The sequence below is a fragment of the Vanrija pseudolonga genome, chromosome 1 (assembly GCF_020906515.1).
Source record: "Vanrija pseudolonga chromosome 1, complete sequence".
Classification (NCBI taxonomy): domain Eukaryota; kingdom Fungi; phylum Basidiomycota; class Tremellomycetes; order Trichosporonales; family Trichosporonaceae; genus Vanrija; species Vanrija pseudolonga.
Genome location: NC_085849.1, coordinates 955,041 through 970,514, shown reverse-complemented (window position 1 = coordinate 970,514; position 15,474 = coordinate 955,041). Strand labels below are relative to the sequence as shown.

The 15,474-nt window shown below is 62.1% G+C and overlaps 6 protein-coding genes across 6 annotated transcripts; 3 read left to right on the top strand and 3 right to left on the bottom strand.

Annotated features, from left to right (window-relative positions):
• The first annotated feature begins 5 nt into the window (after nucleotides 1-5).
• On the top strand, nucleotides 6-1,185 carry ZOP1 (Zinc finger protein ZOP1). The gene is made up of 3 exons (XM_062766823.1): nucleotides 6-28; nucleotides 77-278; nucleotides 324-1,185. The coding sequence occupies exons 1-3, from the start codon at nucleotides 21-23 to the stop codon at nucleotides 1,149-1,151; spliced, it is 1,038 nt and encodes a 345-aa protein (XP_062622807.1). The 5' UTR covers nucleotides 6-20; the 3' UTR covers nucleotides 1,152-1,185.
• Nucleotides 1,186-1,189: 4 nt separating this feature from the next.
• SAS10 (Something about silencing protein 10) lies at nucleotides 1,190-3,433 on the bottom strand (the record flags this gene model as incomplete). The annotated part of the gene is made up of 3 exons (XM_062766822.1): nucleotides 3,302-3,433; nucleotides 2,756-3,260; nucleotides 1,190-2,720 (listed from the first exon to the last, which is right to left on the bottom strand). Exons 1-3 carry the CDS (start codon nucleotides 3,417-3,419, stop codon nucleotides 1,190-1,192), a joined length of 2,154 nt encoding a protein of 717 aa, XP_062622806.1. The 5' UTR covers nucleotides 3,420-3,433.
• A 198-nt stretch (nucleotides 3,434-3,631) lies between these two features.
• On the top strand, nucleotides 3,632-4,457 carry sde2 (Telomere maintenance protein SDE2). Its single transcript, XM_062766821.1, has 2 exons — nucleotides 3,632-4,013; nucleotides 4,051-4,457. The coding sequence occupies exons 1-2, from the start codon at nucleotides 3,658-3,660 to the stop codon at nucleotides 4,403-4,405; spliced, it is 711 nt and encodes a 236-aa protein (XP_062622805.1). The 5' UTR covers nucleotides 3,632-3,657; the 3' UTR covers nucleotides 4,406-4,457.
• Nucleotides 4,458-4,467: 10 nt separating this feature from the next.
• rhp42 (DNA repair protein rhp42) lies at nucleotides 4,468-7,825 on the bottom strand (the record flags this gene model as incomplete). Its single annotated transcript, XM_062766820.1, has 9 exons — nucleotides 7,718-7,825; nucleotides 7,334-7,652; nucleotides 7,175-7,292; nucleotides 6,326-7,136; nucleotides 6,119-6,286; nucleotides 5,848-6,079; nucleotides 5,493-5,802; nucleotides 5,081-5,446; nucleotides 4,468-5,043 (listed from the first exon to the last, which is right to left on the bottom strand). The coding sequence occupies exons 1-9, from the start codon at nucleotides 7,782-7,784 to the stop codon at nucleotides 4,468-4,470; spliced, it is 2,967 nt and encodes a 988-aa protein (XP_062622804.1). The 5' UTR covers nucleotides 7,785-7,825.
• A 204-nt stretch (nucleotides 7,826-8,029) lies between these two features.
• Nucleotides 8,030-13,210, top strand: SPAC3H1.02c (putative protein). The gene is made up of 13 exons (XM_062766819.1): nucleotides 8,030-8,427; nucleotides 8,473-8,480; nucleotides 8,532-8,562; nucleotides 8,605-8,641; nucleotides 8,689-8,792; nucleotides 8,833-9,040; nucleotides 9,079-9,170; nucleotides 9,212-9,249; nucleotides 9,298-10,942; nucleotides 10,987-11,159; nucleotides 11,200-11,911; nucleotides 12,213-12,389; nucleotides 12,450-13,210. The coding sequence occupies exons 1-13, from the start codon at nucleotides 8,097-8,099 to the stop codon at nucleotides 13,157-13,159; spliced, it is 4,266 nt and encodes a 1,421-aa protein (XP_062622803.1). The 5' UTR covers nucleotides 8,030-8,096; the 3' UTR covers nucleotides 13,160-13,210.
• Nucleotides 13,187-15,414, bottom strand: LOC62_01G000388 (uncharacterized protein). The gene is made up of 2 exons (XM_062766818.1): nucleotides 14,760-15,414; nucleotides 13,187-14,721 (listed from the first exon to the last, which is right to left on the bottom strand). The coding sequence occupies exons 1-2, from the start codon at nucleotides 14,851-14,853 to the stop codon at nucleotides 13,307-13,309; spliced, it is 1,509 nt and encodes a 502-aa protein (XP_062622802.1). The 5' UTR covers nucleotides 14,854-15,414; the 3' UTR covers nucleotides 13,187-13,306.
• Nucleotides 15,415-15,474: the final 60 nt, after the last annotated feature.

The following is a 15,474-nucleotide window of genomic DNA, read 5'->3' as shown; positions in this document are numbered from 1 at the left end:
CACATCACACACCCAGCAACATGTCAGAGTAGGTCGTGCCCCTTTCCTCCCTCGGCGTCGCTAACACCTCCCCCAGATACTGGGTATCCAAAAAGCAGTACTGGTGCAAGTACTGCTCGATCTTCATCCGCGATGACGCGCCGTCGAAGCGGCTGCACGAGAGCGGCCTCAAGCATCAGGGCAACAAGGAGCGCTTCATCCGCGACCTGTACAAGGGCGGCGAGCGGGCCAAGCGGGACAAGGAGATCGAGGCGCAGGAGTATGCGCGGATCGAGGCGGTGAGTGGCGCCACTGACCCACCAACTCCCCACTCACACCCGCAGGCAGCAAAGTCGGCCCACGCAAAGGACAAAGGCATGTCCGCGCCCGCGCCGGCCCCGCGGCGCGTCGCGATCGCATCGTCCTCGCGCACACGCACAGCGCCCTCAGGCGACAAGTTTGCCAACTACTCTAGCGCCGCGCAGCTGGGCTTCGACGACGAGGAGACCCAGCTGAGCAGCTACGAGATCGAGCAGATGGTGCGCGGGCGCGGGACGGCCGTCGGCGCGTGGGAGGAGGTCGTGGAGCCGAAAGTCGTGTACGGCGCCGACGGGCTGCCCGAGCTCAAGCGCAAGGCGGACGAGGCGGAGGTCGTCGACGAGGACGACCCGGACAGCTTCAAGTTCTCGCACCGGGATAAGCGCCCCGTCCGCGACGTGTGGGACGACGACGACTGGGACCCCAAGGCGGCGCTGAGCGGGCTCAAGTTGAAGAGCAAGGGCTCGGCGGGGGACAATCCGGCTGAGGCCAAACCCACGCCGGCACCAGCCGCGGCCCCCGTGGCGCCTGGCGCTGCGCTCGACCGCTCGGCGTGGAGTGGAAAGCTCGAGCTCGGAGCCGGGAGTAGTGGTGCGGCGGCGGCTCGGGCCGAGGGCGAGTCCGAGTCGAAGGAGGACAAGCCAGACGCACCAGACGCAGCGCCAGAGCCCAAGGCCGAGGACGAGGCCAAGCCTGCGGACGCAGCGCAGCTTGCCGACTCCAAGCCCGACGTCAAGCCCGGGGCAGAGGCCGCTGCCGCTGTCCCCGCGTCTGCAGAGCCGGCCGCCGAACCAGCCGCCCCTTCCTCCATGTTCAAGAAGCGCCGCCCACCACCTTCCTCGCGCAAAAAGTAGACCTCACCACACCCCAATGTACCATATGCATGCAACACCTAGAACTTGCGCGACTTGATAGTCGTCGAGATACCCGTCTTCTCGCCGCTGTACGCACCAGACAGGGCGCCCTGGCCGCCCTTGTACACGGCGCGCTGGGACCCGACCTTCTGCTTGGCCTTCTCGTACGCCTGGCGCTTCTTGACACGGGGGTTGCGGCCCGTCTTGGACCGGCGTGGGGTGAGACCACGGTTCTTCTCGATGGCGCGCGTGAGGCCGCGGGGCCCGTCCGTCTCCTCGTCGAAGCCCTCGAACGCCGTGAACTTGGCGTCCCGGAACACCTCGTGCGCATCTTCCTTGGCCTGGTCCTTGGCCACCTTGCGCCGCTTCACGAGGTCGTAGTACCCGTCGTCGCCGTCGTCGTCGTCGGCCGCCTCCTCGGCCTCCTCGCGCACCTCGCGTGCGCGCTTGCGGTCGCTCTCGGTCCAGTCGGAGCCGTCGAGCGCCTCGCCGCCATCGCCCTTGGGCGCGTTCTTCCGCAGCGCAGCGTCTCGTGCCGCCTGTCGGTCGCGGTAGGGGATGTCGTCGTCGCCACCCATGCGGCGGTCGCGCGCGGCCGAGCGACGCGCCGACGTGGCAGCGATCTTGGAAGTGTGGAACCGCAGCGTACGCTTCTTGTGCTCCTTGTCCGCAGCATCGGCGTCGGCGAGCGAGGTCGCGTCGCCCAGCGTGTCCTCGACCATGAATGCGTCGGCAGCCTTCTTCGACTTCTTGGTCGACGGTGCGAACTCGGGCTCGGCAAGAGGTGTGAATGTCGCTGTTGGCGTGACGTCCTCGTCCTCGTCGTCCTCGTCGATCTCGATCGCCTTGGACTTGTTCTTCCGTCCGCGCTCGCGCTTCTTCTTCTGCTTCTTCGGTGGCGCAGCCACTGGGGCAGCCAATGCCTCCTCCTGGTCGGCGAGCAGACCATCCAACTCGTCGTCTTCCAGTCCGGCCTGGTGCCACAGGTTCTCGGCGTCCTCCTCCTCGTCAATCTCCTCGTCTTCCTCGTCGTCCTCGCCACCGCCAGCATTCATGCGTGCCATGAGCTCGCGCTTCGCCTGCAGGAGGTTCTGGAACTCTTCCTCGTCCTCATCCTCGTCGTCCTCGCCCAAGCCGTCACGGATAAACAGCTCGGGTCCGGCATCCGACACGGAGCCGGCAGCAAAGTCGAGGTCCTGCAGTGCGCTCACGCCCTCCTTGAGCTGGAGGAGGCGCGGCAGGATCGGATGGTTGGACAGGTCGGGCCGTTCTGATGGCGGGAGCGCGCACAGGTGAATGTAGAACGCCAGTGTCGTGGCGTACGTCAACAGCGTCTGGTAGTGCAGCCATCCGAGGCCCTTATGCAATGACTCCTCGCCCTCAGCCTCGGCCTCCATTGCCTTGATGCCGCGCGCCGTCTTCTTGAGCTTGCGGAGGACGAGCGAGAAGTCGCGTGCGAGCGCGAGCTTGAGCGGCTCGTGGGACTGCATGTGGCGGAGGAGCACATCGCGGTCGGTGGTCTCAGGCGCGGCAACAGGTGCTGGTGCCTCGTCGTTCTCCTTCACAGAACTGCCTGTCAGTCCCACCCAGGCGAGTTCACTCACGAAGCATGCTCGACCTCAATGTCGTCGAGGCCCCAGTCGTCGCCGCCCATGGCCTCACGCGCGCGCCGTTGGAGCCGGCGCACCTCCTTCTCCTCGAGCTCGCGCTCCTCCTCGCGCTTCTCGTCGTACTCGCCCGTCTCCTTCTCGCGGCGCGTCGATGGCTTCGAGTAGTACTGGCGACCCCAGCCCTCCTCGTCGTCGATCTCCGAGCCCGAGCCGGACGCGTCCGAGTCGTCGTCCTCCTCCTCGTCCGAGTCCACTTCCTCCTTGCCGTACCGGCCCTTGGTCGACAGGTCGGCCTTGGTCTTGGCCTTGCGCTGCTTGGGCAGCGGGGCCTCGTCCTCGTCCTCGTCGAACTCCTCCTCATCGTCCTCGTCCTCGTCGGCGCGGCGGCGGGAGGGAACGTCCAGGCCCAGAACCTCGTCTCCCACCTCCCCGTTTACATCTTCATCGTTGCCTGAGTCGTTCTGCGGGTTGAACGAGATCTGGTCGCGCTTGAACATGACTGAGGCGTCAGCTGGTGCACCTGCAGCCTCAGCTACCCACAGTCGTCGACACCGCCCTCTTCCAGTGTGTCCTCGTACGACTCGATCTTGTTGATCGTCGCACCCGGCGCGGCCTTCTTGCCGCCCCCGCTCGAGTTTCTTGAGCGCTTGCGTGCCATTATGTTGGTGCTGGTGCAGAGTGCGATGGCAACAACTTCAGCGGACATGAAGCTTTCAACTTTTGTGGAGGCCAACACGTGGTAGCGCGGGCCTATTTTGGGGATTCGTCAATAGGCGTGCTTGATCCAACTACGCCTTTTCACCACCACCGTGTTCTCGTTGCCACCCAACTCTTACACAAGGTTACATTTGTCGGTGACCAACCTTCAATCTCACCACCACCACCTACCCATAAACATGGTCACAGTCCACCTCCGCCTCCCCAGCCCGCTCGGCACGCAGGTCCTCGACCTCCCCGGCTCGACGGCCCTCGGATCCCTCCTCCCGGAGGGGTGGGAGACGCAAGCGTACCTGCGGACACGCTCCTCGGGCCCCCTGTCTCCGCTCGCTCCCGTCTCGTCGCTCGCGCGCCCCACGGCCCCGTCCCACCCGATCAGCATCGATGTCGTTGCGCGCCTGCACGGCGGCAAGGGCGGTTTCGGCGCCCAGCTGCGCGCGGCCGGTGGACGCATGAGCGGCGGGAAGAGCGACAACGTCGACTCGTGCCGGGACCTCAATGGCCGGCGTTTGGGGAGCATCAAGGAGGCGAAGAAGTGAGTGCCGCGCGACAATGCAGGTGCTGATGCCCAGGCAATCAGAGCTCGTGGAGAGCCTGCCCGTCCTCCGGGCCAAGGCGGCGGCCGAGACCAAGGCCAAGCTCGAGGCACTGGAGCGCAAGCTCGGCGTCTCGAGCGACGCGATCGACGCCAAGGCTGATGGGTCTGGCGCGAAGCACCTTGCCGAGGTCGACTTGGAGGAGCTCGCGCGCAAGAAGCACAAGTTTGACGACAACAAGTTCATGGAGGAAAGCCGCGAGATCAACGAGAATGTCCGTTCGGCCGTCGCTGCCGCCTTGCTCAAGAAGAAGAAGAAGAAGACCGACGCCGCCAAGCAGAACAAGGACAAGGCGTCCATGCCCCCGCCCAAGGTCGCAACGTCGGCGTAAATGTCTGAGACTGTATGTTGTATGATGATGCACGAGTACATAATAGATACAATGGTACAACACTAGTACTCCTCTTCGTCACTGGCGAGTGCCGCACGCACAGCCGCTCTCCTCTCTGCCTCATCTCGCTGCTGTTGCTCAGACTTTGGGGCGCGGCTCCTGAGGCTGCGTGTGGATGCGGCCGGCGCAGGTGCAGGTACACGGCGAGGCGTAGCGTCAGAGCCTTCAGATGACTGGGCTTCGCTGTCGTCGTCGTCCCTCGCCCGCTTCCCTCTACTCGCCCTCTTGGGTCTCCCGCTGGCCTTTGCCTTTGCTGTCGACTTGGCAGCGGCTTTAGGGGTAGCCTTAGGGAGAGCAGCAAGGGGAACATTCAACTTGATCTTGATTGGGGCCGCGGTGGTGGTGCCGTTCCGGCGTGACGCTCGAGTGGGAGGAGCTGGAGGCTCCTCGACTGGCTCCGGCACAGGCTCGGCCTCCTCGTCTGGCTCCGGGCTGGGAGTCCGCGCTTTGAAGCGATCAACCCACGCCTCCGTGTTTTGATTGTTCGAAAGCGCAATGATCGAAGCGGCCGTCTTCTTGTCAGGTCCATTTCGCGACGGCTGGGCATCCCCCATCGGGTTGTGTTGCTGATTATGCAGCTGAACTCGTCAGTGCCGGCGTAAATGAGTCACTCACCTCCTCGCCAGTACCATACTCAGCCCGCAGTCGGATTCGCACACGCAGACCATTGACAAGCTTTGCCCATCGCTTGAGCGCAAGTTCTTCCTTTCGAATCTTCGCTCGCTCGTCCGCAGCAGCAGTGGACTTGTAGTATGCGTCCAGGACCGCGGCTTCCTTCTCCTCCGCGACAACGATTCCAGTGATAACAGGGACAGCCCTTTGACTCTTGAACTCGAAGGAAGTAACAGCTTCCGCGTAGCTGACGCCCATCTGCTTGGCGACCTTTGCAATTCCCTTGAACGGCAGGTGGGCAGCGCCGGCTGGGAGCATGGTAGGCACGTAGAGGTCGATATTGCCGAACGCGTTCTGAGGCATGATGCCCTGGATACATGTTAGTTGATCCCCAAACGGCTCCATGTCAACTTACATCCTTGATGGGAGGCGGGTAATACAGCTCCGTCTGGTACTCGGCGTAAAGGCCCTGCTGAACAGGCTCACCTTGCTCTTGCATGGCGAGCTCCTGGGCACGGCGCTTCTGGATTGTAACAGCGCGCTGCTTGACCCATTTGAGTGGGTCCTGCCCGATCTTGACAGTGCGGCCGATGCGCATCCAGTTGTCTGCGGTTCGACACGCAAGAACATTCTTGCGTCTGTAGACTGGTTCGCCCTTGAATCTTCCTATCTCTCTTTTTGGAAGAATGACCTCTTCGCGTTTCAGATGACGCTCGAGGACATAGCTGGACGCATGAGTGATTGCTCTCGTGTGGAGTATTGGCACTCACATTGGATGGTCCTTGAAGCCAGTCATGTGCAACGGCATGCCTTCAGACACCTGACTCATCTCCAGCTCGGCGTCTTCGAGATCATCCCGATTCAACCTAACGGGCCGCTGGAGGTGGGAACTGAACTGTGCCCACCAATCCGTACCGTCCTTCTGAGGGGGAGGGCGAAGCTTCGACGTCTTGGCACCAAAGTTCTTCGCGTAGCGGAGCGTCACGTCACGAGCATATCCATCTTGAGCATCAGCAAGATGCTCAACAATGCTCTACATACCCTCTTCAAACCCAACGACGTAGATCATGCGCACAGGTCCGTTGTCGTTCGAGGGCTCGAATGGCGCCTTCTTTCTGATGACGCCAGATAAGGGGTCGACAGGGATCCACCGCTGGTCTGAACGGCTGAACACCTCGGCCCAGAAGACAGGCGGATATGCGCTGAGGTCTGAATTGTCAGCTTGGTGTACAGTAGGTGCCAGCTCACCTGTAGGCTTTGGTTTTGGCTTGGGCTTGGAACCCAGGCGCTGTGGTGCCGGCCTTGGCTGCCTCAGTCGAAAGACATCTGCTGGATCCTTCAACCGGTGGCCAGCGCCTCGCACCCGATTCTTCTTCGGCAGCTTCCCCGGCTTGTCGTCCACCCCAGGTATTGGCACTTCCTCGAACTCGTCCTCATCTTCGCTCTCGGGATCAGGCCCCATTCCCTGTCGACTGTGAAGCCCTTTCGCGCCGCTGCCAGCTCCCGCCCGAGGCTTCTTCTTCGGCGGAGCCTTCTCCGCACGCCATGGCACTGGCTGGAGACTGACCACGAGACGTGCACCAAGTCCACAGGCACGCGCAAGGGAGACGAACAGGAGAGCCGACATGTCTCGTGAACCCTCTTGCTGAAGGGCCTTCTTCATGACGCTGTTGACAGACCGCAGCCGCTCGTCTGGAATCTCGTCCTCGAGCAGGTCCATGATGTCGTCGTCGCCGGCCTTCTCCTTTCCTTTCCCTTTGGCCTTCTTGGGGCTGCTGCTCTTCTTCTTGGGGCGGCTGCTAAGTAACGAACCACTTTGGAAGTCGGCCTTTTGTAAGCGAGGTAACCGGTCGACAATCTCCTGAACAAAGTCCCATGTCCGCGTCTGCATTCCCAGCGCCGGGTCTGAGACGTCGAAGAACACCTGTGACCACCATGTCACGAGGGACTGAAGGGCGTCGAGGAAGAGCCGGGAGCGCTGGGCACGATCTGGAAACCGCTTGGGAGGGATGACGAACGCCGCCTGCAAGGGGTGGGGAAGTAGAGACAGGAGGCGGGCCTTGTCGTGTGAGCAAACGCTGCGACTTGTGCACTCACCTTCAGCAACGCGTTGGAAGCCCACTGATTACGGATTTTTGCAGAGGCCAGCAAGGTGACAACGTGAAGCTTGTGGATCTGAAGGCGGATGGCTCGGTCCTTGGCAGTCAATGGCTTCCTGGGAGTGTCAGCTACCGGCGGCCAATATTGGTAGCTCACTTGCGCAGAGCCAAGGCTATCCGTTTGGCCTTCTGCTCTTCAGTCTCTCCTCCGATCACGACCTGGATGACCCGTTCCTCCTCTGGTTCTTCATCATCGTCGTCCAAGTATCCGTGCCCAATGTCAACATCCGCGAGCGAAGCTTCGTTCGCCGACTCGACGTCATAGTTGTTGGGTGTCGACGCGGACAGCGGCGTGCCAGCCATGGACGATGAGCCAACGTGGGAAGGGATAGCGACCTCTTCAAACTCGTCTTCCTCTTCCTCGTCGGACGAGTCTTGGATCATGATGGGCGAGTCTGGGACCTCGATTGCCGTGGCTGAGCGGCGGCGTCAACACAAAAACAAGCCTCTACGGGCAGCGCCCAGTGCTTCCGTTTCATACCCTTTCCTTTGCCCTTCTCAGCCTTGGACAACCGCCGTGGCTCTGGCCTTCTTGTTCCCCCCACCATCGTTACTCTGGCGGAGGATGTAGAACGTTGTCAAACAATTGAATAGGATGTGGTCAAGTTGCAAAGTAAAACGAGCAGCGCGAGCAGAGAAGGATCGGTTGACTGGACTGCAAAGTGGAGGGAAGGAGAGGCGGGTGGAGTTGTGTGCAATGTCCATGACATCGGGTTTGCGCGTCGGTTGCCGCTTTGGAAGTCGGCTCGAAGGACGATGGATGACCATGCGGGACAGTCGCGTCTGCCTTGGACTTGAACTTTCAATCGCTGGTAAAACACAACGACGCACCCGACGCACCTCCCCCCCGACACAAGCGCATGATACCTTGTTCATCGCTCAAGAGGTTGCCACGCTCTGCAGGCATACTCAAGCACTCTGCTCGCACGGCCGTCACTTCCCTCCCAATCACTCGGCACATTTCCACTGCAAAGAACCACCACCGCGTCCCTTCGGCTTCTCGTCTTTCCTTCTCCCCCATTACTCTGCCTCGCCGTTCAGCATCCACAATGGTCGCGCCTTCTAGTACCGCGAGAGATTACGGACATTTCAAGCTCGTCAAGAGCTTCGACCTCGACTATGCCCCGGTCACTGTCTCCAAGTGGAGGAGCGACAAGACGGGTCTGACCGTCACCCTTGGCAATCACTCGTGTAAGTTGTTTGAGACACAAGTGGGCAGACGCTAACACCCCATAGCCCCTATCGTGAGCAGGACTGCCTAGGCGTGGGGCTCGATCTCATAACTGACCTCACAGACCAATGGATACTTTGTCGTGGCTTCCGAGAGTGAGTAGATCGCCCGGTTCTCTGCGCACAGCTGATGGTTAGTCTTCGATGACACTGGCCGCCCCCACACCCTTGAGCAGTACGTCACCTCTGAGGCAAAGCATAGTATCCTGCTGATGCCTGCAGCCTTGTCTTCCTGGGCTCCAAGGCGTACCCCTACAAGGGCGTTCTCGACCAGCTTGCCAACCGCGCGGGTAGCAACGGCACGAATGCCTGGACAGCGAACGACCGTGCGTTTTGCCAAGCTACGCACCAGCTGACCAGCCACAGACACGGCCTACACCATCGCCACAGCCGGCAGCAAGGGCTTCCTTGAGATGCTCCCTGTCTATGTCGACCACATCCTCCACCCCACCATGACGGACGCGGGCTTCGTTACCGAGGTTCACCACATCAATGGCGAGGGCGAGGATGCCGGTGTGGTCTACAGCGAGATGCAGGGACGCGAGAACCAATCTTACGACCGTATGGCCCTGGAGTGAGTCGCACGCGCTGGCCTTCACTCTAACCCTGTAGGCTCCAGCGCACGATCTACCCCCAGACCTCTGCGTACCGCTCGGAGACGGGTGGTTTGCTCAAGATGCTTCGTGTTCTTACCGCCGAACAAAGTACGTCATTGTGCGCGGAGTTTGTGACTGACGCATTCAAGTTCGCCAGTACCACAGCACATACTATGTCGCGCACAACGTCAGTCTGGCGATCGGGGTCCCTTGTGTGATGTGCTGACGGCCCTAGCTCTGCCTTCACATGGACGGTGCGGTGAATGTCCCTGAGCTGTTCGACGTTCTCAACAACAAGGTCGAGCCTCTCATCTTGGCGCAGAAGGCTGCTGCCGAGGCCAACACCAGCGGCACCTACACCCCTCCTCCCGGCTGGAAGCGCCCCTTCGTTGAGACCACGACTGCCGAGCCTCATACACTCCCCGGCTCGGAGACCAAGGTTGTCGAGTTCATGGAGGAGGACGAGTCGATGGGCGAGACCATGTCCGTTTGGCTTGGCCCCGCTCCCACCAACTTCTTGGACAACCTCGCGCTTGACGTTGTTGGCACCTACCTCACCCACTCGGCCACCTCGCCGCTGCAGAAGGAGTTTATCGAGATTCCCGAGCCGCTCTCCACATACATTGGCTTCTACACGGATGGACGCGTCAACCACAACGAGTTGATGCTGACTGCCAGCGATGTCCCGAAGAAGCACCTTGAGACCTTCCCCGACCTTGTCAAGGCCAAGCTTAAGAAGATTGTCACCGAGGAAGGAATCGACATGGAGCGCATGAACAGCGTCATCCGCCGGGAGAAGCGCGCCATGCTCAACCGCACCGAGACCTCTGTCAGCAGCGTCTTGTCTGACGTTGTCATCCAGGACTTCCTGTATGGCAACTTCGACGGCAAGGACCTGCCTGAGGCCTTCGACGACCTCCGTGACTTTGCCACCGTCAGCAAGTGGACAGCGAAGGAGTGGGCCAACCTCATCGACAAGTACCTTGTCTCTGCGCCTTCAGTTACCACCATTGGCAAGCCTTCCGCCAAGCTCTCGCAAGAGATTGAGACGACTGAGAAGGAGCGTGTCGCCAAGCAGAAGGCTGAGCTCGGCGAGGCTGGCCTCAAGCGCCTGCAGGAGGAGCTGGATGCGGCCAAGAAGGAGAGCGACACACCCATCCCTCCCGAGATCCTCACCAGCTTCCCCGTCACCAACCCTGCCGAGATCATCTGGATCCCTGTGGAGACTGCCATCAACAAGGCTCCTGGCGACAAGATTGTGACCGACAAGGGCGAGGTCCAGCGTCACATTGACGCTGACGGTGCCACTGTCCCCTTCCAGGCTCACTTCTCGCACGTCAAGTCCAACTTTGTCACCATCAGCGTTCTCCTGGACGCTGCCAACCTTCCTTCGCATTTGATGCCTTACATGGCCATCCTGCAGCCGTCCCTCTTCAGCCTCGGCGTCCGCCGCGCCGACGGTACCGTGCTCTCGCACGAGGAGGTTGTCAACCAGCTCAACGACTTTACTGTTGACCAGGACAGCAACTTCTCCTACCGCCGCTGCTTTGCCGAGAACTTCACTGTGTCCATCAAGGCCGAGAAGGAGAACTATGCCCAGGCGGTTTCTTGGCTCCGTGACGTCCTCACTGGCTCCATCTTTACCAAGGAGCGATTGGAGGTTATCATTGCCAAGGAGCTCCAGAACCTTCCTGCGCAGAAGCGTGACGGCGACATGATTGTCCGTTCGTGGATCAACAAGCTCGCGTTTGATGCTTCGCGCTCGCCCTCCGAGTCGTGCGCTGTCCTCAGCCTCCTTGACTTCATCCCCAAGGTCGCCGAGGAGCTCAAGGAGGACCCGGAGAAGGTGATCAAGACGCTCGAGGAGCTTCGTGCTGCCTGTACGTGGATTGTGAATGTTGGAGATCGTTGCTGACCGGCCTAGTGATCAACCCCGATGCCCTTCGCATTGCCGTGGCTGGTGACATCTTGAGCCTGCCTGAGCCTCGCTCTGTGCTTGCCAAGAACTTCATCCCGATCAAGGAGGCTGTTGCGCTCAAGACCATCTCGACGTCTGAGCAGTCGCTTACTGAGCTGGGCAAGAACCCCTCGAAGAAGGTAAGCTGCCCAAGCTCTGACCGCGTAGCTCACACGCCAGCTTGTTGTCGTCCCCATGGCTGCCATTGAAGGCTCGTACTCTCACCACTACGCCAAGGGCCTGAGTGGCTGGGACCACCCCGACCTCCCTGCGTTGACACTGGCTGCCAACGTTCTCAACACCATGGAGTCGTACCTTTGGAAGTCCATTCGTGGCTCTGGTCTGGCGTACGGCGCCAACGTCGAGGTCGACGCCGAGTCTGGCCTCGTCGGCTTCTCGGTGTACCGCAGCCCCAACGCCATGCTTGCGTACCGTGAGGCTGGCAAGGTCCTCAAGGGCCTCGCCGACGGCACCACGGAGATTGACGCCAACATTGTTGACGGCTCGCGTGCCAGCTTGACGTACAGCTACGCCCGCAAGTCGGAGACTGTTGGCGGTGCGGCTTCGACCGCCTACCTTGATGAGGCGCTCAAGGGCGTCGGCAAGAACTTTAGCCAGGAGATGCTTGCCAAGCTGCCTGGTGTGACTCTGGACCAGATCCGCGATGTCATCCGCAAGTACTTTGTTCCCGTGTTTGACTCGAACACTGCTATCGGCGCGGTGACTGTCAACACTGGCAAGGCGGACGAGGTGGAGGCTGGCTTCAAGGAGCTCGGCTTTGAGGTTGAGCGCCACGAGCTGCCGACGCTGGGAAACGACGAGGGCAGCGATGCCGAGATGGGCAGCGAGTCAGGTAGCGAGACTGGAAGTGAGAGCGGGAGCGAGAGCGAGGGTGAGCCGATGGAGGACGTGAGGAGTCCGTAGACAGCATAATCTTGCACATACACACAACTCGTAGCTTACATGTAGATGCCACATGAGCTTGAAATTTGCTTCCGTCGACACAATCCGCCGTGATCCGAAAACTGAAAGTCAAGAACGGCACTCATTTCGACTTTTCCTGCAGCTCCATTCGGCAACGACACGCAACACCGGCAGCATGAAGAGCGCGGCGACTACTTCGATCCGGGCGGTCCAGACGGGCGCATTGCGGCCTGGTAGGTCTGCGCCGACAGAACCTCGCTGACGCCCAGTGGCCCCCATCGCGCGCACCTTTGCCTCGTCGGCGTGCTCGCGCGACGCCTCGGCCGAGGCGGAGAGCTCGACGTCGTCGAACAAGTCGACCATTATCCCGGGCGAGACCGTCGAGCAGCACTGGACGCGCGAGATGAACAACGTGCGCGACTGGCGGCGGCGATACGCGGCGATCAGTGGGTAGCGAGCGCTCGCCTCTAGACTCTGGCTGTGGTACCATTGCTAACAACACGCAGAGGCCAACGTCCCGCTCTACATCCCCGAGCCGGCGTCCAAGCCCAGGGGCACGGCGTCGCCGACCGAGGCGTCGCTGTCGACTCTGCTCGCTGCTGGCGCCGCGCTCGGCCACTCTGCGCAGCTGCTGACGCCCGCGTTCTCGCCGTACGTGTACGGCACGCGCTCCGGCCTGTCCATCATCGACCTGGAGCAGACGCTGCCGCTCCTGCGCCGCGCGGCAACGCTCGTGCGCGACGTCGCCAAGGCGGACGGCGTGGTGCTGTTCGTCGGCACGCGCAAGATGCACCGGAAGATTGTGATCGCCGCGTCGGAACGGATGGGCGACAACGGCTACGCGTCCGACAACTGGATGCCCGGCATGCTCACCAACGCCGAGACGTACTTTGGCATGGACGTCGTCAAGCGCGGGACCTACGTGCCCGACCTCGTCGTCTTCCTCAACCCGAGCGAGAACGTCGGCGGCATCCGCGAGTGCAACGCCCGCAACGTGCCCACCATCGGCCTGATCGACTCCAACACCGACCCCCGCCTCACGACGTACGCCATCCCCGCCAACATGGAGAGCCTGCGCACCGTCGAGCTCGTGGCCGGCACCCTGTCGATTGCGGGCCAGGAGGGCCGCCGCATGCGCCTCCGCGACGCCGAGACCGCCCTCGACCGCCGTAACCGCGACGCCGAGTGGCGCCGCCGCACAGGCGCGAGCGCGTAGGGGTGGGGCGACACAGGGGATAAAGCACTAGTCTACATGCATTGATCAATGTTCGTGTGTATGGCGGCTACTAAATACAGGATATGAACGGAGAGACGAAAAAATCAAATAACCCAAACGCCTGACGAAGCCTCCGAACAACTGGCTCTACCTCGTGAGTTCTGCAATCGTGCGGTTGCCCGCGCCGTCAGCGACGCGGTCGAGGATGAGCTCCCACACGGCGAGGACGAGACGCGTCTGCTCGGCGGTGACGGCCGCGCCCTCGCAGTACGCCGCGGTCATGCGGACGCCGCCCTCGTGCTCGAACAGCTGGAGGTTGTACACCGGCGCAAAGGGGTTCGACGACTGGCCCCAGAGCTGGTCGAGCGCGCCGGGCGGCAGCTCGGTCGTGCCAATGTTGGTGATTGCGAAGCTGTTGCGGAACGGCGTGGCCGACGCCGAGCGCTGGATGAAGAAGCGCTCCCAGCCCGTCGGTGCGGACGGGTCGAATTCCGGCGAGCTGGGGTCGATCTCCGGGTCGGGGATCTGCGTGAGCAGCCCGAGCGTCATGCGCGCCTCGGCCGCTGTCGTGCTCGAGCGAAGGTAGTCGCTGAGCTGGCGCGCGCCGGACCAAAAGTTGACATTGGGCGAGATCTTGCTGTCGTACTCTGGGCTCTGGACGTAGTTGTTCGTCATGGCCGAGTGGCCGAGCTCTGGGCGGCGGTCGTCGCGCGCCGTGGCGGCGACGATGCGCTTGGGCTCGATCTCGTCCGAGAGGAACACGGACCAGATGGCGGCCGAGAAGGCCATCTTGTACACGGCGTGCAGGGACCCGATGTGGTTGCGCTTTGTTTGCTCGCGCAGCCGCGCGACAGTGGCCGAGGGCACCGACGCCGCGAGCATGCCCATCCCGCAGACGAGCGGCGACCGGTCCACCTTGGTTCCCGGCCACGGGTCCTCCTTGCGCAGCTTTGCCTGGATGGCCTTTGGGAGGCGGGGGAGGACGATCTCGCGGTAGAAGATTGGCGCGAGGAAGCGCGCCGATGGCCGGAGGGAGAACGTGTCGTCGAAGCGCGTCGCCGCGTTCCATGCCTCGTGGGCAATGTGGTCGATGTTGGGAGCGGTGAGTGCCTTTGTGAGGCGCTCGGCTGCGCGCGTGTCGCACATGAGGTAGGCTACACAGACGACGAGGTATGCGCGGTCGTCCATCGGCCCGCCGGCGATGCGGGACACGGACCACATTGGCTCATTGTTAAAGTCGCGGGCCTCGAAGCGCGCCAGCTGGTCGCGGAGGACGGCCGTCGCCTCGTCCAGTTCTGAGCCAGGAACAGAAGAGTAAAAGCCCTCAGTGACCACGGCGTTGGCAGGCCACGGCTCGTCTCTGAGTGCAAAGCCTGGGCGGTTGGTGCGGCCGTTCACGACGCGCGCGTAGAGCATCGGGAGCCGCTCCTGCAGCTCCGTTACCCGCTCCTCGAGGAAGTCGCGCGAAGGTAAAGAGTCCTCGGGGTAAGTCACGACGTGGATCAGGCCTTGTGGTCGGCCAGTGTTGTGCCGCACGAGCATGTACCGGTCCATCACGCCGACTGGGCCAGGTCAGTGGCGTCTGGTGAACAGCACTCACGCGGTCGAACGGCGCTCTTGCGCGTCTTCGGGTTGGGGTTGGCGGTCATCTGTACCGAGAGCTGCGCGAGGTGGACCACTGATCGGACAGACATCGTGCGGGGGAACTGAGGAGGAGAATGGAGAGGAAGGAGGGGGACGGGGGAGAGATCACATCTAGCTCGCTGCCTTTGAGGACGTCGCTTTAGCTCTTGCTCTTGCTCTCGCTCTCGCCGCTGGCCAGAGTTGGCATAACGGCATGAGTGCAGCACCCGCGCGAGCAGTGATCATGTTGAGATGAGGCGTCGAGGCGTGGCTTGGCTTGGTGACGCATGGGCGGTTCCGGCATGCCTCCTGTGGCGCGCATGGCGGTCGCGCGAGGCCCGGAGCTCGCGCGCGAGCGAGAGCGAGTAAGCTTCAGGGCGGGGCGACAAGCTCCAAGCTCATGTAAGAATGGTAACCTCGTCGGGTCAGGGGAGTCGGGGCGAGCCCAAGTCTGCGTCACATTGTGGGTGTGCGTTGACAGTGGGCGGCGGGGAGGACGCCTTGCTAATGATGGGAGTGCCGGCTCGAGGCGGCGCAAAGGCTCGGAACCGTCGGGCTCACGGCTCGGGAGCAGACGCCAGGGTTATCGCACAAGATCGGAGCGCTGGCACAGGGATTACCCCGCGGCAGGCATGCAGGCAGGCAGGCGTCGACATCGACGACTCCCCCTTGCCTGGTTTGGTCAGGTGGCG